General features: G+C 37.7%; 1 protein-coding gene and 1 pseudogene across 9 annotated transcripts in view; one reads left to right on the forward strand and one right to left on the reverse strand.

The window, feature by feature from the left end:
• Window positions 1-5,078: 5,078 nt before the first annotated feature.
• Window positions 5,079-25,491, forward strand: part of CD55 (CD55 molecule (Cromer blood group)) — a 32,773-nt gene continuing 12,360 nt past the window's right edge. For 2 of the 9 annotated variants that reach the window (XM_033410454.2, XM_033410455.2), the window contains exons 1-8: window positions 5,084-5,342; window positions 6,182-6,364; window positions 7,779-7,970; window positions 8,362-8,461; window positions 10,408-10,493; window positions 14,548-14,736; window positions 18,543-19,109; window positions 22,617-22,637. In XM_033410454.2, the coding sequence (XP_033266345.2) occupies window positions 5,243-5,342; window positions 6,182-6,364; window positions 7,779-7,970; window positions 8,362-8,461; window positions 10,408-10,493; window positions 14,548-14,736; window positions 18,543-19,109; window positions 22,617-22,637 (1,438 nt within the window). In that variant the 5' untranslated portion in view covers window positions 5,084-5,242. Of the gene's footprint in view, window positions 5,343-6,181; window positions 6,365-7,778; window positions 7,971-8,361; window positions 8,462-10,407; window positions 10,494-14,547; window positions 14,737-18,542; window positions 19,110-22,616; window positions 23,623-25,491 lie in introns of those variants that run through there. The other 7 variants (XM_049702898.1, XM_049702901.1, XM_033410452.2 and 4 more) reach the window with 7 other exon arrangements.
• LOC105748677 (DNA-directed RNA polymerase II subunit RPB11-a-like) lies at window positions 9,554-10,200 on the reverse strand (annotated as a pseudogene).

Raw genomic sequence — 25,491 nt, forward strand, 5'->3', positions numbered from 1 at the left:
CTCATTTGTCCATCACAAAAACCCTATGAGGTAGGCAACATTATCACACCTGAGTTATAAATGAGCAATTTGTGTCACAGAGTGGTTGGATACCAGCCCACACAGAAAGTAAGGGAGCAATAGAGTCAGTATTTGAGACTAAGTCAGTATGACTTCCAAGCCTGCCCACTCAGTCTTTGTGCTATGTTGTCCTCCATCACACACTCATACATACACGCTAATACACATACACATATACTCACACACACATGAACATACATACCTACACATGGATGTACATACACCCACCACACTCACACATCCACATCCTCTCAGATGCACAGCCACACACACATTAATACACATAAATACATGCACATAGACATATACTCAAACACACACACACCACACACAAGTTTCTGGCTCCTGCCACCACCTCCACTTTGGCAAAAATTCATGCTGTCTCACAAAATTAGGGCTCGACAAAGAAACATTTGCTTATGTGAGTCAAGCGTCACGCTTCCATTTGGCTGCTGAGCCCTTCCTCACACACAAGGAAGCCAGAGGCAGGGCAGGATGCCATTGTGCCAGGTGAAAATGTCTCACGGTATTAGGTCACTTTTACTGGGTATTGCTAAACCTGCACCCAGTGGAAAAAAAAGAAAGCTATATCTGATGTAGTAGACTGATGCCTTGATTAGTGAATTCCTGGAGAATAAACTCCCTTTATAAGAAATGGGAGTCTGCTCATTTGTTTTCACTTACTTTTTAAGAATACACTTTACTTATTCTGCACAGCACAGCTGCTCTGGTTTGCAGCTGCATGACAAAATACCTCAATAAAAAGGTTTTGTTGGCCATTTTAAGACTGATTGGGGATAATTCTAGGCTGAGTTATGAAGGCAAATATGAAACAGACTGATTTTCTAGAATTGAGGCACTGAAAGACATTGAAAGACTGGGGTACTTTGGTACTAGGTCTGACGTCATGGTCAGGGAGGTTTCCCAGAGGAGGTGATGCTGAGCAGTGTAACAGGAGTTAAGATCCTAAGCCCCAGCTCCACCCCTCATAAGCCAAGTGATTTGAGGCTAGTTACTTCCCTAAACACCAACTGTCTCACTTATAACTGGGGTGATAATATTTGGCTCATGGTTTTGTGTCTCTAGGCTTTCAGGAAATTACGTTCTCCTCTTCCCTTTCCACTATGGTCTCCTTCCACTTTATTATTTGTACTCTAATGTGGGGGGTGGCAGGGAGGGGGGGTAGCAAGGCTCACTCCTCTGGCCTTTGAGCTTCTGTTTACACTCCTTCCCTTGGTTACCTCGCCTTCAAGCCAGGTCTCATCCACGCTTCAGCCTAATCTCTCCTACATTTTCATCTCATGCTGTACATCTCCAAATGGACACCCTGCCCAGGCATTTTGTATTCAACAAGTGCTCAGCCAAATTTTTATTTCTTCCCTAAATTACCTCTTGACTTTGGAATAGAAAATTCTTTCAAATAGGGCCTCTAGTCTCACAGACACCAAACCACTGAGCCGGCTTTAATGCTTTTTTCCCTTGTTCCTTATCAGTCACCAAATTCTGAGTTCTTCCATTGAAATGTATTTGGTCGGAACAAACATAGAAACTCAAATGGCTATAATAATTGTGTCAGGGGATTTTAAGGGAACAAGATTGTGTCCTTAATATAGATTTATTAATTTAAAATTAAAGACGTTTCTGTCCTCCAATCTGAAGTCACTGGACCATTGCATAGTTAGCTAAATTGAGTCTTTACTCACAGTCATCCCCACTGCAACATCTTATACACAACTGCCAAATTAACCTCATACTTCCTGCTTAAAATCTTCAACTGGCCTCCAATGCTTCTGAATAGCATAAAATGTGGAAGCCTTCTGTTTAAGGCTCTCTCAAGTCTGTTGCCAGCCTATCTTTCAGCCTCTTTTTCCATGAGTCCAATTCAGTTCCCCAAGCTCTCCCTAAAGGAAACTCCTTACTATTTGTGGAATCAAATGAGATATTCCTGACCCCAAACCTTTGCTCATACCATTCTTATCTTTTCTCATATTTTCCCTATTGCACTGATATTCATTTTTCATATTTAGCTGAATCACTAGGCCGTTAGCCTCTTCCACCCCAATTGCCATGTTCCTTTTTCTCTTTTCTGAACCCCCATACTACATTGATTGTGGCATGTTCACAGTATTTATCATGTAAAACCTCTCTCCTAAGTTACAGATTCTGGAACACAAGTATTGGCACCTTTTTAGTGTGCTTCTGAGTACTAAGTGGCCCTCAATTTATTAAAAACCTTTGATGTAGTCATTGGATGGTTCCTGGGACAGCGGTGGGAGCCGTGTTTTCTAACCTCTGCCAAAATCATAGATCTATTTTCTATTTTGTTGAATGTTTTTCAATTTAGTTATATAAACACTGTTTTGGAATTGGAGAGCTCTATAGAGATTATTTTAGTCCCAAAGTCTTTCTTAATCAGTGGGTACGTGAGTCCCTGAGAATACATAGCTGGTTTTTGGTAGATCAAGTATGAAGGCTCAGCACCACTGCTGACACCAAATGCAGCTGGGTCTCAGATCACCTCCCCAAATTGCCTAATTCAGTGTCCTCCACACAGAAACCTTTGCTGCCTGATTCCAACAGAAAGGATGTAGTGTGGTAGGGTAAGATAGGTAAGTGTACTTTTGGGAATCAGACAAACCGGATTTAGATTCTGGCCTCGTCACTTAGTAGCTGCACAGATGTGGGTAAATTGTTTGCCTACACAGCTTGTTTCCTCATCTATAAAATGTGGACAGTTGTCTCCACTTCATGAAGTTGTATTGGAAAAATTGTATATAATGTATATGAAGTGACTGGAACACAACAACTTGAGGCCAAAACAATCTTCAGTAAATTATGAGTTTGCATATTTAATTTTTCTTAATCATGTATAGATTTTTGTCATAGAACCTTTTTCTAAATTGAATAAATGGATACTGGATTTCTTTCTTTTTCTTTTTGCAACATTCTGAGGAAATGTTGAAATTTCCTGGGAGTGGTATTACTAAAAGTGTTACTAAAGAGTCCACCCAGTTATTTCTCATAAAAGTTCCTTTAAATAATGTATTATCAACTAAGTAGTTTGGAAGGTAAATGCTTAGAGCATTTAGTGTGGCTAAGCTGGGTGAGAGACATTTTTTTTTTTTTTTTTTTTTGCAGACCTCATTGTTTTCTTAGGATAAAAAGCTATTATATTCACTTAATAAAAACTTAGAGAGCTCTAAGTTAAGTCTTAAGCCTCAAAGTGAAGTCTTCTAACAGTTCCATAACTGGACTTGACCTTCAACTATTTTTTATGATGCCACCTTGCCTTTCACACGAATTCTATGAGCTCCAGCAGGAATGTACATTACCTGCCTATGATGATGTGGCAGAAGGGAGTGGTAGTTAAGGTCATGGGAGGCTCTTTGGAAGAATAAATGAAGACCTGGTATTACTTCTAAAACACTGCTGGGCCCTGATATACTTTGTGTTTTTATGTCAAATATGGGAGTAAAAATAAGGTGTTTTAATATCAAATATGAAGATCATATTAGATGGTTTTAAAAGCACCTCCCCTACCCCCCTTCTAAACTCTAGAATGTTTTAATACTGATAGGTCATGAAAGCCTATAGGAGTTCCTTTCCTGGAATCTGTACAGGACTGGAACGCACTGGGTGACACAAAGTTCCATTCAGTACAGTAAGCATGAGTTAGAGAAAACGCTGTTGTCAAAACTGTTGTTTTCCTCCTTATAAAGCTCATACAAACCAATAAAGAGTGATCAGAAAGCATTTTGGAAAGGATAGGGGTCATGGTTTCCACAGCTGGTCTGTGGAACAAGGCATAATTCCAAGTCAGGGATTCCATTTAATTAGGTAAAGTGTTTGAAGGGCATAGGAAACCTAGGCTAGGACTCTGCTAACCAGATCAGGTAAATTACTTAAGGGAAACATGTACTTTGAGTTACTCTCCTTGAAGATGAGTCAGTGGCCTTCTCATCAGTGTCCTTTAGTGTTTTTGACAGAGACAGTCCTGGGCTGGGTGGATCTTCACTATGACCAGCACCATATAGCTCTGTGGTTCTCAACCTGGCTGCAAAGTAGAATTACCTGGAGCGCTTTAAATAATCCTGATGCCCGGTCCTATCTCCAGAGATTGTAATTTAACTTGTCAGGTGTAGCTTGAACATCTGGATTTTAAAAACACCCCCCGCCCCCGACAAACCCCATGCGATTCTAAGGTGTGGCCAGCCTGGCAAACCCCTGGCATATACTTAAGGTCTTCTAACAAACCTTCCTCTTAAAATCCACCATACTACCATTTAGCTTTCTGGCGCTCAGTTTTTGTTTTGTCACCTTTCTCCCGGCCCGACACACACGCATACTCCACAGGATGGTGACTTTCTATCTGCAGTCACACTACAATAGTCCCTAAGTTGAATTCAAGAGGTATCCTTGGTATATAAGGAAAACCCTGGAGAGGAATGCGATTCTCATGCAAACACGGTAAAAACAATGTTCACTCCCTGTTGTGTTTCTTGACCTGTTTTCTGGGGTGGTTTCCCACTTGCTGTTTTCATATTACAGAGTTTCCTAGGAGACAACACACTGTGGTTTTTATTCTCCCATCCTCTTGTTGGCATTTGACAGACCTCCTAGTTGAAGACACCATGTCCCTGGGTGGGTCCTATTTCTCAGCTCCGGGAGCAAACTCAAAATTCAACGCACATACAGCTAAGCTTTGTAGCACTCAAGTGCGCTTAATTTCCACTTAAACTAATTCAGACTCCCGGGGAGCAAAGCCTGCGCCTCTTAACCATTCCGCTCTCTCTTCAGTTCCCCCATTTTTTTGTTTACTTAAGAAAGCAGATATTTACATTTCCACTTGGCGACTCATTGCAGCTCCCCCCGCCCCACCAGCGTCCAGCGCCGGAGAGCTCCTCTCCTTGCCCAGGATCCCTCTTTCCTCTGCTTGGGTCCCCAGAGGCCACTGACGACGGAGCCCCCGCCCTTACCCAGCCCAGCACCTGGTGTGAGCAAAGCCCTTCTCCACCCATCTCTTTCGGAGATTCAGAGCCCTGGCCCCGCCCAAGGCGCTAATTTAACTCAAATTGAAGAACTACCGGGCGCTGCTCCTACTTCCAGCTCCTGGCTCGAGCCTGCTTGGTCTTAACCTCAGAGACCGCGGAGCCCCAACGCCGGATCCCCGTCCCCGCTCGCCATGAGTCCCGCGCGGCGGAGCGCCCCAGTTGTGCTGCGCCTACTGGGCGGGCTGGCCCCGCCGCTGCTGCTGCTGCTCCTGCGTCCTCCGGCTGCGTCGGGTGAGTGGGGGTCGGGGACCCCCCAGGGACCCCCCACCCCACCCCACCCCTCAGGCTAAACCTTTAGGCAGTGTGGGAGGGGCAGGGCCCGTCTCTACAACAACCGGAAAGTCGGCGGACCAGGGTCGCTGAGGAATGTCGGCATCCCTAATTGTTCCCGTAATCCTCTACCTCTATCAGCGCTCCTACTGGCACTATCTCTGGGGACGGGAAGAGGCTCTCCGCTGCTAGCCGGCAGTTAGGAAGCTTGCTGTGCTGGACCGCAGCTGGCAGGGTTTTAGGAGTCAGGCGTGGAGGGTACAGGGAGCAAACACCCGGAAGCCAAAAGGTAGGGCTCGAATAGAGCGAATCCTCAGCATCTCCTTAAGGGTGGAAGGCCAAATAGTTGACCACTCTCACCTCTCAACAGGGTCCAGTCGTGTACAGACTTGGCGCTACAAGTTTGCGCTGTCATCTCCTCCAGGTGTAACGTTCCAAGGGGGCGTCTGTCTTTATTGTGTGCCTAGCAACAGTATGTATGTGAAAGTCTAAAGCACTATATATATATTATATATGTACATATGTGTGTATATATATGTGTGTGTGTGTGTGTGTATATATATATATATATGTATGTATATATTAGATAACGAAGGGCAGGAATTTATTTTCGACTATTTTAGTTTTGAATTAATTGACACAGGAAGCCTAGCAAGTTCTCGGTATGTCAGCTGAGCATTGGATGGGAATGTTATGTGGGCATAGAAAGCCATTGCTGCTTCCCTTATTCGTCTTGGGAAAGGAATGCTGCAATGAATTGAAAAGTTGTATTTCCTTCAGTTCTGTTTTTTCCTCCCTAGGTGACTGCAGCCTTCCCCCAGATGTACCTAATGCCCAACCAGCTTTGGGAGCTCTTACAAGTTTTCCCGAACAAAGCACAGTAACATACAAATGCAACAAAGGCTTTGTAAAAGTTCCTGGCAAGGCAGACTCAGTGGTCTGTCTGAATAATAAATGGTCAGAGCTTGCAGAATTTTGTAATCGTAAGTTTTTCATTTCATTTTAGAAAAGTTATGGGAATGGAATGTTTCTTAAGTTTAATTTTATCCCTGTTTGGAGTGACTGGTAATCGATAGTTTTCTAGCATTATTAATCGCCAGGGTATACCTGTTGGCACTCCACAATCTAGCTAATTGACGGCATTGCTTTCTGGAATAGGTCCTGCACTTCATTAACGGGTTTTTTTTCCCCCTTAACACTGTAACTCTTGAACTGAGTAATAGCAAAAATAAACAATAGGTACTGTTTAGGGAGTAAATTATGTATAACTACATTTGGCAATTACCTTGAGACACATAACAGAGATCCTCTGTTTTCTTAAATTTCATTTTGTAAAGTAGGACTTACCCAATACAACTCTGTAGTGATATTTTTAAAAATTCTCAATTTTTATCTCAAAATCTATCATTATAGGCATAGCCCTAGATTAGCTTTGACATATACAAGTAAAGATAAAGGTAAGACTTGATTCCTGCCTTTGAACAACTTGGAGCAATGGAAGCTACAGTAAAGATAGAAACTGCCACAAGTATTTTTTGAAATCAGGTGTGAGATCACCTTTAACTTTTTATCTATCCATGATACAAAGCAGGAGGTTGAAGTACATAAGTCTTTGCACATGTATCATGTTTTAGAGTTTATAACTCCTCTGCATATAGTACTTCATCTAATCCTTCCGACAACTCCCTGAGGTTAGTTAGGGACTTATCCACATTTTACAGTTGAGAAAGCAGCCCCCAGTTAAACAACTTCCTTGAGATCAGGAGCTCCCTTATGCAGGAGAGCCAGGGTGGAAATTTGAGTCTTTTGACTATAAATCCAGTGCCCCTTCCACTATACCGTGCCACTATAAATTCACATTTGCCTGGATGTTTACAGTTTGTAAATACTTTTAGGTCCACCATTGGCTCATCTGATCCTTGTCCCCATAGGTTGTTCTGAGGATTAAATGAGTTTATATGTGTAAAACATTTAGAAGCACTCAATAAATATTAGCTATTATTGTTAACTATTATCGTTGTCCAGGACACTAGCCCAGGGATCTGGAAATACCAGTTATCATCTACCCCTGTGCTACATGGGGCAGGATAAGGGAACTGGCATTGAGTCAGTTCCAGAACTATGCCAGGCAACTTAAATGCGTTATATTTTCTAAATTGTGGGCATAGTGACTTCTATGTACCAAATCTACTTCACAGGCCTCTAGTAACTAGGAAATGAAAATTTATATGTGAATACGCTTGATACACTGTCAATGCCATAGTGACATTAATATAAATACCAAATATGTACAAAGAAGTATAGAAAAAGGAGTGATATAGGACCAGATAATTAAACATAGGTTATAAAATAAAGTGATATTAATTTTTTTGTTGTTGCTTTTGTTAATACTTTTAGGTAGCTGTGATGTTCCAACCAGGCTACTTTTTGCATCTCTCAAAAAGTCTTATACCAAACAGAATTATTTCCCAGAAGGTTCCACTGTAGAATATGATTGCCGTTTGGGCTACATGAGGGACCATTCTCTCTCAGGAAAACTAACTTGCCTTCAGAATTTTACGTGGTCCAAACCTGATGAATTTTGTAAAAGTGAGTATAATTTTTAAAGAGTATTCTTAATCATATGGTGTTTGGGGAAAATAGTGTTTCTTCCTTCACTCATAGTGGAACTCTATGTGTACATGTTATTATTTAGAATGATTCTTAAATGAACCATTGGAACCATTTTATTTTAAATTAGGGAGACTAAATACCTGTGAGCTAGAAATATTACTTTACTCACTGATTTCTCATTTAATTAGTTTAAGGTTACCTAAAATCAAATAGTGTATAGTCTAAATATGTTGCTTTCTTGAAACTGATAAAATGAAGGTACGATTTAAATAGTCTAAGGATAAGTAATATCAATGGTTCAGATGATGAATTTGCATAGATGTGCCTGATAATTTAATTTAAAAAATCAATTTGTATTCTCTTCTAGAAAAATCATGTGCTAACCCTAGAGAAATAAAAAATGGTTATGTCAGTATAACACATGACCTATTATTTGGATCGCCCATCCATTTTTCATGTAATACAGGGTAAGTCTGGGTATATGAAACGCTATATTTAACAAATGGAAAAACAAATTAGGATTTAAGATGGAAGCTTTTAGATTTGTAGCCAGTGTTTACAAGCTAGTAGCAATAAAACCACCCCTCTGTTCAAAGATCCTTTATCATGAACTCATCACAGTTAAATTTAGTAAAATGGGGCAAGAAAGGAAGATTTCTTATAATACCACCAAAATTCTCTCAATGGTTAGATTTCAGTACATATGTGATTCACTATAAAATTTTAAGTGTGATATGTATAGGAAAATACTTGTGATAAGTTGATGATCCTTGGAGAAATTAAATCCTTTCAGTGTTAAATATGAAACCATTCTTTACCTAAATAATGAATTTGCATTTGTTTTTTCTATATACGAACAATCTGTTATAAAATATCATGGGTTAAAAACAATTATTCCTAGTGTGAAAATATCATTCTGACCTAAGATCTTTTATAAGTTCTCTATGCAGGGAAAAGGAACTTACTCACTGAGTATTGTCAGTGTCTCAGGTGCTGCTAAAACCTTTATACTCATTCTCTCAGTTAATATCTGCAAATTGAATTATGATATTTTATTCTGTGTGTATCCCTGTTCTTTATAAAACTATCATTATCACTTGTCTCCTGTACTAAACATAGATGTTTGGATCACTAATATCATTAATATTAAATCTGGGGGTACTTTGAACCCTTTAAATAGAAGTACATTGTATTATTCTATGGTGTCTGTAGTGATCTTTTAGAACTCAGAAATATAAAATATTTAAGCATCTGTATCTTTTAAAAATGTTTTAAAACACTTTACTATTTTCTAACATGTGCCCTACCCAAATCAAAAATATTTTGCCTGTCTTATACTTTTTTTCTTTTTTTCTTTTTTTCGGTGAATATTTTTATTAAACTCTACTATGTAAGAGAAGCCTGGGGAGAGCTGCTGGGAGGCAGGCCTGGCAGCTGAGTCTTCTAGAGCAGAGACTCCTGGAAGCACATGGGTTTTCAGTTTCCTTCTGCTTGAGACGCTGCCTGGCAGCCCCAGGTTCCCAGGTTTTGTCCAGAATGAGTTTGTTCCTGCCACCTCCTCAGACAGAAATCTGGGTCTCTGGACCAGTCCTGAAATGAGGCCCCTGCGTGGCTTTGGAACAGGTCCGCAACCTCCACTGAACTGATGGTCCATTTGCTTTGAAGTCACAGCTGGGTCTTTTCCTGCCACATTTTATTAGGAAGATAAAACTATGTACAGGACACATTGGTGTCGGGGGTGAGGAGCTCACTGGAATTTCTACAAGGAGGCCCACGGCTGGAAGAAGTTCTCTTGTCCACCTGGTGCCTGGAAAAGGGCCGGGTGCGGCCCAGTACTCAATTCCTTCTTGCTTGTCTTTGATGGCCACCCAGAATCGCTCTTCCAGCAGGGAGAGCTCACTAATGAGGTCTGTGATGGCATTGGTGAAGGCCTCCTGGGGGCTGTAGTCCCTCTGCCTGCGGATGATGATCTTGTGTTCCAAGGTGGGGGGAGGGGTGTGCTTTGTAGCCAGCAAACAGCCCCTGTGGGTCCATCAGCAGCTGCGATTTAATCATGTTTCCTAGAGTGGTCTGCCTTGTTGACGGTGAACAAACAGGCATTGGGTACCTTGGTGTCCTTGTTAATGGTGATCTTCTTTTTGCCCTCAAAGAGCGAGAAGGACTCGAAGGTGGGAGGGGCGTTCATCCTAGCGTCGCAGCCGCCTCCAAAGCCGCCCTTTTTTATTCTTTAATGTCACCCTTTTAGATATAATTTTTTCTTTTCCTTTAAACTGCCACATGGACTTTTATCAACTATTGTTTTGTCTCTATCTACTGGTGTCATAAATATTTTAAGATGATAATCTGGAGAATTTAAGGGAAGTCAAATATATATGAATGGAACTTAATTTTTTTTCTTCCCTTATTGTTTTAGGTACAAATTAGTTGGTGCAACTTCTAGTTACTGTTCTCTTGCGGGAAATACTGTGGAGTGGAGTGATCCGTTTCCAGAATGCCAAGGTAAGACTGAAAAATTCTAAGCACTCAGGTGTGGGACTGAATAATTAATAATAAATTGCTTCCCGCTCTTTAAGAATAACCCACAGTATGTATCTGTAGTACCCTCACCTTCCAATGTGTGTGTGTTTTATGTAATTTAAAGATCTCTATTAGTAATGCTTCTTAATTTATTAACTGTGCGGATAAAGGATTAAAAACAAACTAAGGTTTATATTGTTCTTGGTCATCTTACCATTCCTTCTAAGAATCAAGTAAAATAGATATGTTTTTTTTCCCCCATAATTTTTAATTTTATGGATTAAAATGCCATTGATCAGAGGGTCTGTATGACTTGATCCTGTATGCCAAAATAAGTGACAAAAGAAAGCATTTAACCCAGATCTCTTGATTTCAAACCCATAAGTCTTCTAACGCCTAGTGTTACCTATGTGTTCCTTTAAGGATTATTAACTGAGGTAGTTATGTAGAAGTGTTTTAAAGTGTGGTATATTATTTTATCATTAGAGAAATAACCTTACATAATAAAGAAGAAGTATGGTTTCTGTACTTGAAAATCTTATCTTCTCAAGGGGGGAATAGGACACAGAGATAATTTCCTAAATGGATATATCAAGTTAAATGTATGTGCATTAGAGACATATGTCTCCTGAAAATTGAGAGGAATAAATATATGTAATATTCTAAAAAGTTGGCTTTATTTCTCTCATTGTCATTAAAATTATTGCTAAGTGCAAGTTTTGGGGGTTTTTAGGAGCAGGAGACTAGAGCAGATGCAGTGTAATTTATCAAGCATTTATTGACTGACACTCTATGGTAGGGAATGTGTGGGGTCAACTGATATGAAGACAAATAAAATGAAGCCTTGCCAACCAGGAGTTTACTCCAGCCACACCCATGTGGCGCCCTGCCCTCCCATAGCTACTATTTCTCCCTTTTTCTCATTATTATTTTCAAATATCCATCACTACTACCCACCATCACCTTTCCTATTTCCACCATCCATTAAGGGATGCTGTAAATGATACTGAACCACATATGGAAAGCAAGCAGGGGCTGGACCATATCTTTTTCTAACACAGGCAACAACTTGTCACAAAGCCTGAACAAGTGGTTTCCCAGTTGAGGCCAATATCTTTACAAGCAATTGCTGTCATGAGTGTCACAAATGTGGTCAGCAAGCACGTATTCCAGCATAGTAGAGCTTTTGCACTGCAAACCTACTCTCTTTTCGTGCTTGCCCATGGCTAGGCCAGGTCCTACTCTCTGTCTGGTATCTTCAACTCTGTGGTGAACATCCTGATGTTCATATTTTCCTCTTTGATTCTTTTATCTGTCTCTGCAACTCAGCAAGCACTGACATCTGAACCCTGCAGGAAAGAGCCCTTTGTCCTCAGCAACCCCAGTGTCTTCAATTATCCCTATTAAAGCCCTACTTCTCCTAGGGTTGATTTTCCACATAACTTTTCTGTTTTGACAGTACCAAAAACATCAAGTGGAAAGTATAAATTCTTAAGCAATGAGCTGTTTTACCGCAAGTATGCAGCCCTGGCCTCTTATCAACACATGAGACAGCATTGATGTCCATGTGTGGATGTGGATATGGAGGTGTGGATATACAGAACGAATGAACAATGGACATATTCAAAAATTATCCTTGGTTATAAATCAATCAAGAGTGATAGTTGTTTACCTCTGAACAAAGCCCCAGAATCAGAAAGATCTGTTTTCCTCTCTCTCTGCCAGTATTTTCTTTTTTAAAAATAATTTTAGTAGACTGCTAGTACATGCTAGCCTGGAATCAATCCCTGCTAGATAATATCTGTCGTCCCGGGCCCTTCTCTTTATCTTCTCACTTCTAATCACTAAATCATTTTCCTTTACTCCTTAATCTATTTCTCAAAGCTGTCTTTTTTTTTTTTTTTTTTTTTTTTTGGCGGTACGCGGGCCTCTCACTGTTGTGGCCTCTCCCATTGTGGAGCACAGGCCTCCGGACGCGCAGGCTCAGCGGCCATGGCTCACGGGCCCAGCCGCTCCGCGGCATGTGGGATCTTCCTGGACCGGGGCACGAACCCACGTCCCCTGCATCGGCAGGTGGACTCTCAACCACTGCCCCACCAGGGAAGCCCTCAAACTTGTCTTTTATCTTCCACCTATGACACTTTTAATATAGTTTATTATCCCTTGTCTGGACTATTGCGATAAGGGTCACCCCTAACATTTTCAGGGTCCAGGACAAGGGTATAAATGGAAGTCGCTTGGCCTAAGACACAGACTTTCTCAAGTCAGCGCCCCCTTCTTGCACTGTGAGGGGTCTCTGATGTGTGTAAATGGATCGCTCGGCCTACACACCCAAGTCACGTCCCCTGTAACCCTTATCCCTACCCCATTGAACTTTGGCCTAAAGGTGAACACATCCACAGTATAGACCATCCTCAAGAATATGGACCAGGCGAAGACTTGAAAGGGGTGTTGGCACAGGGAGTTCTGGCTGCCAGTTCCTGGAGCATGATTTAGAATGGGGTGGGGGAAGCGCTCTCATTGAACATACCCCCTCAGCCCTGCAGATTCCCCATCTAGTAGAGAGAGGCACAGCCAGAGGAGGGCCAGAGCATGGCCTTTTAAGCTGTGGGAGCTAAGGCAGGAGTCCCATTTGCTCGAGTTCACAAGTGATACTGATTGCAGTGGCCTCCAGCCTCCATTCTTACACTCCATTAATGTTTCATCTATACTCTACCTAGTGATCCATCTAAAACACGAATGTGACTTGTCTCTTTCCTTCTTAAAGCTTATTAGTGTCTCCTCATTGTGTACAAAGTCTAAACTCCTCCATACAGTGTTCAAGGCTAGACATGATCTACCTGCTTCTCCATGCTTATGTCTTGCCCTCATCCTTTGCAAACTTCTGTAGTTGTCCAGATACCTCAGACTTCTTCATGCTCTCCCATCATTCCTTGTGACACTGCCTCTGCCTGGAATGTCCTTCAGCCCGTTTTTTGCTTAGTTTTTTTTTTTTTTTTTCCTCTTAAGGGTCTGCTCTTGTAGTTCTCCTAGAAGCTTTCCCTGACCCCCCAGGCTGGTTAACTGTCCCTCTTCTCTCTTTCCACACCACTGTGCATGCTTTTGTGATAATCCTCACCATTTTGTATTGAAATGATCTCTTTGAATGTCTTTTTCCACTGTATTTTAAGACAGAGGAACTGTATCTTATTCGGTTTTTCGCTTCTATTTATAGAACAATGCCCAGTATGTATTAGGTGCTCAGAAAATGTTGGAACTGAACTGATGGTAATATGTGTTGTCATCGCCCACCCAGCCCAGTGTAAATCAGATTAACTTGTTCTTGTTCCTTGCTTTGATCAATGGCCTAAAAGTAATTCGTAAATTGCTAGTATTCTCTGGGTACTTAAGAGTATTTGTGTAATATAATTTGATGTTCACATGTGATCACATTGCTTTCCTGCTTAAAAAAAAAAAAAAAGAGAGAGAGAAAGAAAGAAAGAAAAACAACTTCATGGCTCCAGAGAACGTGGAACCATTGAATTTTTTATCAGGGCAACTGCGAGGGAGAGGCTTCTTTTTATAATATAACAAGCAATACTCTGCTTGTATTTGTCTTACAAATTCAGCTGCTCAGTAAGATTTACTTTAAATAAAAGGCCAAGAGTTAACACATGCTTAAAAAATTTTATCCTGAAAGTCAAAGTCTAATCCTGACATTTAAAATCTTTTGATCTATCCAAAATTCCTGTTTCCCAAACTTGCCACTTAACATTCCCAACTCCTTTCATTTGGCATCTTTTCCCCTTGGAATGAAAAGCAGAGCCCTCTTCTCTGCTCTAAGAAGAAGGGTACATCTTAGGTTTAAACTCAAGTCCATTTACTCCCTAAATGGAAATCTCTGCCCTGCTTCATCTCACTTCTGAGATGAAATGCTTAATTTAGAAGAATACGTTTTTTTCTGTAAATAAAATCTTTAACAAATTTTAGTCTTACTTGTTTATAAAAATACTTTGCCAGTTTAATTAATTTAAAATATGTTGGAATTTTTTTAAAGAAATTTTATGTCCAGAACCACCAGAAATTGACCATGGAATGATTGAAAAGAAACAAAACAGTTACGCATATAGACAATCTGTAACATATAAGTGTATTAAAGGCTTCGCCCTGCATGGAGAGAGCTCTATCAATTGTACTGTAAGAGATGACCAAGGAGAGTGGAGTGGCCCCCCACCTGAATGCAAAGGTAATCAGTTTGCAGAGTTATATTTCTGATTTATTCTTGCCTTTAGGTCTATATATGGGCATCTGAGAATCTATGAACTCCCTGAGAAATGAATGTAAAATGTTGTACATATGCGTATTTGCATTTTTCTGGGTGATACAGTTTTTCATCAGAATCTACAAGGGGTCTATGACTTCCAAAAAGGACAAACCACTGATGTGGAGAACATATGGTAACATATAAATAAATAAATACACACATGACCTTTATGAATACACACACACACACACACACACATACACACACACACACGTACACATACACATTATATGTCTCATGTTTTTAGTGAATTAGCTTAAATTTGCTGTTTCTTACCATGTTACTTTCAGTAAGTCAGTATAGATATCTCTTTGTTTATACAAAGAGTGTATAAAGTGGTTTATTTTATTTAATTGGGAGAGAATCTTAGATTGAACTAAGGGATCTAGATGATGATTATATATGTTGTGACAACAAAGAGAAACTCTTGCCTACCTGTTGACTTCATTGAATTATATTATATTTGTTTTCTGCCTCCAGAATTTCTCTCTTATTGAGAATGCTCTCTTCTTCATCTTTCTAGACCTCTTCTTCCCTCAGTGCTTTTTGATACTCAGGCTGTACTCTCAGAATCTTTAGAACTGCTTTTTAAGTATATTTTTGAAGAGATATTTAGAAGATCAATGAAGCTGGATTATAACATTGCACAGGACCAGGAGGTGGCATTTATTTAAGCAGTGTCATATTTGAATGCCAATATAATTCAAGCAAATACTACTTTTATAATTATACTTGAATTCTATTAGATACTATTCTATTAGATTCTATTAAATTAGATTCTATTAAATTAGATTCTATTAAATACTATTGCTTGTTAATAATAGTTTTTTCATATAAATGGTATACATAAATATAGTGAGGTAATATTAAAACCATGTCGATGATTGTATAAAATGAGAAGTAAAAGTCTCCTCTAATCTTACTCTCAGAAGTAGCCACTGTTTACGAATTTTTGTGTTTTATTCTAGAAAATAAATATACATATACATATTTCTTTTTTTAAATCATATTCATTGTATGGATATATTATTTATTTAACCAGTCTCCTATTGAAGGGAATTTAGTTTTTGTTCTAGTTTTTAAAAAAATTATTTTACAAAAGGTGCTACAGTAAGTGTTATTGTATATCTGTTCATTGTACATGTGTGTAAATACATTTTTTACAATAAATTCCTTGCAGTATAATTACTGTGTCAAAGGTATATGCATCTAAACTTTTGAAACATTAACAATATTGTTTCCAAAGAAATTGTACCAATTTACTGTCCCACCAATATTGTATTTTTGTTCTCTGTACCATTAATGAAAATGGTTATTAAGATATGGAGATGTGATAGTATAAGTGGTGAAAATTTCATTTAATTGTTGAATTCATTTAATTGTGAGTAAATTTTGATATTTTAAAATTTAGCCATTTGATCCACTTCATATTTACTTTCCCCTGTTTTATTAAATCATCAGTTATTTAGAGCTTACAACTCTATGGCAATGCCCAAGGAAGTCATGGCAGGCCAGTGCTCCCATGACAATGACTGCAAAACTGGGTAGATTTTTTTTTTTTAAATCATATTTTAAAGGCATAGGTTGTTCCCTCAGGAGAACAACTAGGGCTGAATGAGCTAAAATTCCTGGGGGTAGGGAGTGAAGGCAAGCCATTCTGAGGCCCATCTGGGCTGAGGATCCATCTTGACACAGATAAAAGACCATTGCCAGGAAAGAGAGACTCTAGCAAAGCTTTCAATAGTTGTGGTAAGCTAGGATAATGCACTGGAAATTGGAAGTCCTCAAATGCTGACCCAGTTTTTCCCAAGAGCCATTTGCTGATTTCTGGGAGTGCAGGTGAGACTGGGGAGCTAGACCCCAAGCTTCCAAAGTACAAAATGAGATCTCCCTGAACCTTATGGTATTTGGACAACAAACCCATCACAGGAAGAGGCTTGTATCAAGCATATAGCCAGTGTCCTCCTTACGACATTTAAGCTCATTTTGAAGCTGTGTGGGCAAGGAGGCTACGTTGCTGGACTGGGACACTGCTGAAGGACAGACTTGGCTCTCCTGCAGTCTCTCAGGGCTGAGGAAACAAAGATCCACCAGGCTGTCAAATCAAAAACCCAGAAGGTCCACTTCCAAGGAGCAGAGACAAGAGCAGAAGTAGACTGAGTCTTACAGAATCAGTCCCTCATAGGCTGAGTCCCTCATAGGCTGAGGATGTGATCACTTCAAACCAATCTGCCTATCAGAAAAGGAGACCCTCCCTTTGGTGGATCATATCATCTGAATTGTATGGCATATAATAAAAAATTATTAGATATGGAAAGAAGCAAGAAATTATAACCAAATTAGGAGAAATGAAAATGAAATAAAAAAGATCTGGATAATTGAGTCAGCAGACAAGGACTTTAAAATAAGTGTTTAATATATTTAAGATACTAACAGAAAAGATAAATAGAGAACTTCAACAGAGAATTGGAATCTATAAAAATGGTGTAAAATAAACATTCTGCAATGGGAAAATATAATATCTAAAGTTAAGGGCACAATAGATAGGTTTAACAGTGATTTGGATGTAGCAGGAGACAGTATTGGGAACTGGAAGAAAGGTTAATTAAAACTGAAGAACAAAGAGAAAAATGAATGTAAAATATAGATCAAATTTAAGAGACATTTGAGACATGTTAAACTCTTCTAACATATGATAAAAAAGAGGGGAGAGAGAGAGAGAGAGCGAGGGAAGCAGAAGAAATACTCTAAGAGATAATGACTGAGAATTTTCCCAAACTGATGAAATACATCAACCAACAGATTCCAAAAGCTCTCAAGACTCTAAGCAGAATAAAACCAAAACCACTTCCAGGCACCTCATAGCAAAACTTTGGCAACTTAAAGCAATGATAAAAGCACTAAGACACATTGTTTTCAATTCTCATTTTACAAATGAGAAAACAAGCTTAGAGAAGTTGACAACAGTCTCTAGTATGTGGTCAAACAGGCTTAGGCACTGCTCAGTACTGCCTTATGATGGAGACTGCATAAGCAACCCAAAATCAAACAGGCACGGAAGGCCTAAAATTTTAATGTTAGATTTGTGACTCTCAGAATAGGACCTTCACATAATTTGCACTTGAGATATTTATTATCTCACCTAAAATCCAAAGAGGAACTAAACTAACCTATGTAAAGTTGGTAACCAACACAAGAGGGGAAAAAGGGAGTTATTTTATTCTAATTGAATTTATTGCTTTAAAAAAGAAGTGAAACAAAACAAGTTCCCAAGGTCACTAACATGTCCTGAAAGCTTTGGAAAAAGTAACTATGTTGTGATTATCTTTGTTGGTTCAAGGTTGCATCCTGCTGTTCTTTGGTCTTGGCATGAGGTAAAGAAGACAATTTATGAGAAAAACTATCTTTATTTGGGGTGTGTCACTGAATGAGATCACTGCCAACTCTGACTTTGGTTTCCTTTTTCACATAGAAAACAGTTTTAAGAACCTCAACACTACTTGGGTGTAAATTCACTTTAGTTGCCTAAAGGTATAATTTATTTCAAAGCAAAGACAATATAACATTTTAGTTCTTTGGGAAATACATGAGAATACTTGGTTTCCTAAAAATCATATTTAGTTGTTTGTGAGGAAAGAGAAGAGTCATACAGAAAACAATTGGTTCCTAAATTTTAACTTGGACAACATTATTTAGCTAATTTTTTAAATAACATTTTTCCTCCACAGAAACCTTTCAAACTGACAAAGTCACACCAGCAGTTCAGAAACCCACCAGAGTACATGTTCCATCATCTCCTCAGAAATCCACCACAGTGAATGCTCCAGCTACAAAGGTCCCACCAACTCCTCAGAAATCCACCACTGTAAATGTTTCAGGTACAGAAGCCCCACCAACTCCTCAGAAACCCACCACTGTAAATGTTCCAGCTACAGAAGTCTCATCAGCTCCTCAGAAACCTTCCACAGCAAATGATTCAGCCACAACAGCCCCAAATTCCCCCATATCAAACACTGTCTCTACAGCAGCTCAGAATCCCATCATGGCAAATGCTTCTGCATCACAGGCCACACCAACAACCCAAAGATTCACCACGGCAAAATCTTCACTTACACAGAATCTTAGAGCAACACAAAAGTCCACTGCTGTATATACCCCAGTGATCAAGAGTCTCCATGCAACACAAAGATTGACCTCTGCTCATGTTACAGCAACAAGGAGTCCAGCTGTTCACAGGGCAACCACACGTTTTCATGCAACAAGCACACCTAAAGGAGGAGGAAGCTCTACTTCAGGTCAGTTGACTACTCTGTTCAGGTTTCCAAGTATGGATTTTAGGTGCTATGGTGGAAATTTCAAATTGATTGGGATTATAAAATTAAATAGTCTCTGGTTTATTGTAGCAGAGTGTCTTCATACTGATGTTCTGACTTTCTTCAGAGGCAGACTTGGATTGTGCTAGGGCACACCTTTAAGAAAGAAACATTTTGCAGTAATATAGAAAAATGTTGTGGCTCCATAAAAGCAATGCTAAATTAAGGTCAGTGAAGAAATTCTGTTTTTGATGTTAGCTTTAGGGAGTCACTGAATTCCTCAAGACCCCTCAAAGATTCAGATATGTATAATCCTTAAGGTTTATTTCTGGGTCTGATTCATTGACAGAGACCCATCCTTCAAGCATGCTAACGGAAGTCTCCAGATTCCCTAGAGTTGCTAATTTGGTAAAGCACCTTAATAGTATCTTCTAAGTAATTAAAAACAGAGTTCTTTGAAATAGTTCATATTAACTCTTTAAATGACAGTTTTCATGAAAGCAGAGTAAAATATGCTGTAGATTTCAGAAAAACCTGTTGAGTGAATGAAACCCCTCTTACTAATTAATGCTGTTTCAGACCACCCAGATGTCTTCTTGTTTTACAACTTGCTTAATGTATAGCTATATTAATAGACATTCTTGTTCTCTAATAGAGATATGTGTGTTTTGTTTGTTTGTTTGTTTAGTTTTTTGGAAAATCTCAATAGGACTGAGCCAAGAGATAATTTTTAAAATTATTTTCATTCTTCATTGACGTCAACACACAGAAAACTGTGTGAAATATACATATAAGGCTTAATAACTTTTCTAAAGCAAATATTGGTATAACCACCACATATTTCAAGAAATAGAACATCAGCAGCCCCTCACTTTCCAGATGCCCTGTTGATTCTGAACTCTATTCTCTGACTTCTCCAACCAGTGAGACTGTGGCTTTCTGCTCCCTGCACCAAGTGGCCTAGGGATTTCCCCCTGCAGCATCCATGTAAATCTCACTCCCTGCAGCTTAACCCCTGCCTGAGCTCTTCAACTTTGATTAGTTTCTGAGTTAGTTTGCTCTTCCATGCCTTCAAATCATTGTTATTGTTGTTTTTAAAATACTTTGTCCAGATTTCGTAATTGCCATGATCAAGTTCATTTGGCCATTACCCAGAATCTTTAAGAACTTAAAACATTACAGGTATTATTGTTGAAATTTCCTTTGTATGTTTCTTTATTCCTTTAGGTAAAAGGCCAAATACCCACAAATACACAAACTCTCACTCCATTTAGTTCCCCTTTTTAAAAGGGGAACTTCAATTCCTGCCTTCTTAAAAAAAATTTTATTGAAGTATAGTTGATTTACAATGTTGTGTTAATTTCTTCTGTACAGCAAAGTGACTCAGTTTTATATATATATATACATATGTATGTTTTCTCATATTCTTTTCCATTATGGTTTGTCACAGAACCTGCCCGCTTTTGATCACTCTTCAGTGGCATCAGATAGTTGTGTTTTTTAGAATCGTGTTTTATACATTATGACCATACTTTCATAATGATTTCATACATTTAATAATGGTTATCTTGAGGCCTATTTTGCCATTACCTGAATATTTTTAGGAACTTAAACATTACAGATCTTACTGTTAAAGTTTCCTTGCACATTTCCCTGCTCCCATTTCTCTTGCTCTAAGGCAATCACTGCAAGCTTCCTCTCTGTTTTTATTCTTATGCTACATGTATGTCACCATAAGTAGTATATATTATTGTTTTTTAAAAAAATTTATTTTATATTGGAGTATAGTTGATTTACAGTGTTGTGTTAGTTTCAGGTGTACAGCAAAGTGATTCAGTTATATATATACATATATCTATTCTTTTTCAGATTCTTTTCCCATATAGGTTATTATAGAGTACTGAGTAGAGGTCCCTGTGCTATACAGTAGGTCCTTGTTGATGATCTATTTTATATATAGTAGTGTGTAAATGTTAATCCCAACTTCCTAACTTATCCCTCCCCCCAACCTTTCCCCTTCGGTAACCATAAATTTTATGTTCTAAGTCTGTGAGTTTGTTTCTGTTTTGTAAATAAGTTCATTTGTATCATTTTTTTAGATTCTACAAGTGATATCATGCAATAGTTCTCTTTCTCTGTCTGATTTACTTCACTCAGTATGACAATCTCTAGGTCCATCCATATTGCTGCAAATGGCATTATTTCATTCTTTTTTATGGCTGAGTAATATTCCATTATATATATGCACCACATCTTCTTTATCTATCCATCTTTTGATGGACATTTAGGTTGCTTGCATGTCTTGGCTGCAAATAGTGCTGCAGTGAACATTGGGGTGCATGTATCTTTTCGAATTAGAGTTTTCATCTTTTCTGGATCTATACCCAGAATTGCTGGATCATATGGTAACTCTGTTTTAGTTTTTTAAGGAACCTCCATACTGTTCTCCATAGTGGCTGTACCAATTTACATTCCCACCAACAGTGTAGAAGGGTTCCCTTTTCTCCACACCCTCTCCAGCATTTATCATTTGTAGAATTTTTGATGATGGCCATTCTGACTGGTGTGAGGTAATACCTCATTTTGCAAGCTTCCTCTCTGTTTTTGTTCTTATGCTACATGTACGTCACCATAAGTAGTACATATTATTGTTTTGTATATTTTTTATAATTTAAACAGTATGCCATATATTTCATTACCTAACTTGGCTTTTTGCACTCAACATTGCTTTTGTGGCTTATATTGATATATTTAGATTCAGTTCATTAATTTTAACACATATGTGGTTACTGACTTCTTAAAATTTTATGGCATCTCTGGGCTAAAAGTTTTAGGTTGAATACATCCAATTTTTAATAGGGCAAGGCAAAGAGAAACAAGTTCCACCTTATATAAATTTGTTATAGAGCTAAATTTGTTGAAATATTTTTTTCTGCAAGAATACAAGATAATTTAACAAATTTAACCTAAACCTAAGTCAATTATTGTGATAAACAAATATTTGGGATCAAATTTCTCTCATATACAATTAATTTACCTTTTAAATATTATTTACTATTTTTGCTCTTATTGAAAAAATAATAGTAGCTACTACTTACTGAGTGTGTTCCATAGTGTCATGTACCATGCACCTTCCATTTGTTAGTATTAATCCTTACAATAACCTTGACTTGCCATCAAGTCATACAACCAAATTTACATGGTGTTTGTTTCAGTATTCAATAACTCATTATCGTATTTTATGTTTATAGTGTTGACTCTGTTTAATAGAGATAGCACTGCTATATATGTTACTTGATTAAGTTAATAATGTATAATTGTTTTCATCAATTTATTTACAATTATTTCTTTTAGTTATGAAAATCTGAGTTACTTTTGGACTTTCAAGTACTGTTGTTGATAAATTTATATATTTGTGAAATTGCTAGCAAATCAATGACTTTAAAGTATTTTTAGTTTTGTAATTCTTTCCTTTTTTTTTTTCTTTAGTTGCTAGCATCATTGCATCGGGTAAGTGTGGCTCTCTGGCACTTAACAGAACTTGTCCTCGCTTTTGGAAGTGTAATCTATGTTCCTGGAAAATTATATTGTCTTTTAAGTGTCTTAGGAATACTATTAAAACACAGTGTTTACGGATGCGAAAGAGAAAACAGGTAAATGCATTTTATCGATGTGTTTTGTACTACCATCAGGTGCTTGGTACGTTCCTAAGTATTCCCCACCATGTTCTTGTTCCAAGATAATTTTAGGACAACTTCAAATCTTTTGGCCAATTGATCAAGTATTATTGTGTGCCTGTTGTCTCAATACATCTCATTCTAGTGGCTAAAGAACCACAAGAGGAGAGAGTTATCAATACAGTTTCTATCATCACGTATTTTATAATTAATCATAAACTACTCCTTGACCATTTCTGTATGTCTGTCTTATCCCAAGTAAAACAAAGAGTCTTACCTTTGGTTATATCCTCTTCATTTTCCCTTCCCTGTCAATGGTTTAAAGTTATCTTTAAAAAGTATTCTGTTTCTATAGGCATGAGGCCAAAAACATACCTGTGTTGCAGTTTCTTCTAGCATTTGGTCTAGTCCTTTTCTTGTTCGTAAATAAATTATTTGATGTTATGCATTAACAAGAAGATTAATAAACTCCTAAAGAAGATGGTAAAATAAATGTTTGTTAAGAAGCAATACAGCTAAATAGGCATATATTGATAAGTAATGTCTAATGGAAAATATTAAAAAATGAATTTTTTGATTTATGTGTTAATAAGCTGAAGTCTCCTATCTTATGCATGCGTGAATTAGCCAAGGGACTATAAAACTGAAAGCAGGTACTTGTTTTATTATTTTCATTGTTATTTATTATAGTTTTTATATTTTAAATGAACTCTTTTAAGCTAAAAGATTTATGTTGAAAGATTCCAACAGTTAGAATTCACTTTGTTCATTCTATATTTTAAATAAAAATAAATGTATTCTAAATGAAAATCTCATGATTTAATGATTTGATGACATTTTTAATAGATGAGCTTAAAAACTTAATAAGTGAGCTTTTTCTTACATGCTCAGTGGCATTCAATGAAGGTTTGAGGTGCTTATTATTTTCTCTGAAATTCTTTAAGTGTATACTGTGTGTTTTCCCAGAAACCTTCCCTTAGGGTTAGTTTTAATTCCTACATGTGCTCAAAAATAAAGAGGAACTCCTTCCCTCTTCTATCAGACATATGACAATATTTTTCTTTAGGATCCTATACTTGTAAAATATAAACCTGAAAATTATTGATATTTTTACTTCTTAAATGTATTCTGTGAATGAGGTCACTTTTCTCATTTTAAAGATAAAATCTATAGCAAGGAAATTGCTTTTATTGATTACACTGCAGTGCACATGAATGATACAAATGATATTAGAACTTTGCAAGTATTTAATATTTTTCCTATTTAATTCTGCTAAGAAGTAGAGACTGACGACTCTTCCCAGAACTTTCTAATCTGCTATGTAAGTGAAGCCTGCATTTTGATTTTTAAAGCTATTCTCTGCTGGCTCTGTATCAGTGTTTTTCAAAAAAATATTTTTTCATTATTACCCTCTCCCCCTCAAGGAGCTTTTAAGGCATTTTTTCTTAATCATCCCTATGAAATAGTAATACTACAGATGCAATATAAATCTATTTATGTACTGTATGCATATTTGTACTTTATACATAAAAAAGTGAGATTTTTTTTCCCCCTCTAGGGATGATACTAACCCCATTGAGAATACATGCTCTATATATTTGTGGGGTTTTTGTTTTTGTTTTTGTCAACAGTGTCATATAGAAGGAAGACTTGTGCTTTGGAGTCAGTCAGACCTTGGTTTCAATCCTCTTTTGGATTTTTTTTTTCCATTTAGTAATAATTCAACCCAAGTGATTTGCTTAATCTCTCTGACTCCCAATTTTCTCATTTATGAGATGGCGATAATGATTCCTATTTAAAGTCTTGGAAGCTTAATGAGATAACAGATGTGAAAACTACTAGCATAGTGCTAAAAATTAAATAAATCCTAGCTTTAAGAATTCATTTTTATTTTATCACTATTTTCCTAAGACGGATTTCTGATAATTTTATCATTCTCTCTGGCCACACCAAAGAATAAGAACAGTCCTTTATTAGAGCAATATTTGTGTGTTTGGTGTGTGACGAGGACTGTACTGAAATATGCCTATGTATTATTTCATTTACTTCTCACAACAATCCTATAATGTAGCTATGTTCCACTTTTTAGCTGAGAGACCTGTGGCTTTGCAAGATTCTTAACTTGCTCAAGGTCACACAGCTACTAGGCTCTTAAATAGACGCAGATGACTAGCTTCTTCAGCACTAATACTTGAAAGGATAGAAAAATTCTTCTCCTAGAGCTGCAGAACTCAAATTTGACAATTAAGATAGTCCTGATTCTTTACAAGTATTGCTTTTTTTCCCTCCATTGCTGAAATTCTATATTGTGACATTCATATATCCCTTGTGGGAATTAATAGGTCAGTTGGAGGAATATTAAAGAAAAAATTAGAGAATGCTCAGTGAAATATCTAAAATACTTTTTCTTTTAAATATCACATGCTTATTGACTTATATCTTTATGTTAAATAGGATTATAAGGAAGAACAAAACCTATTCATAGCTTTCTTAGTTTTTCATAGTATATAGACTGCATTTCCACTTTATGAGATGTATAAGTGAGACCTTTCAAAATGACTGGATGAATCCACATTTCTTCAGAAAAGGAGACAAACCTCATTTGATAATACCAGATCTTGTAGTTAGGTTCTGACTTGGGTTGTTCGGGAATGGAGATGATACTCTATATATTAATGTAATACCCA

The sequence above is a fragment of the Orcinus orca genome, chromosome 1 (assembly GCF_937001465.1).
Source record: "Orcinus orca chromosome 1, mOrcOrc1.1, whole genome shotgun sequence".
In the NCBI taxonomy this organism is placed as follows: domain Eukaryota; kingdom Metazoa; phylum Chordata; class Mammalia; order Artiodactyla; family Delphinidae; genus Orcinus; species Orcinus orca.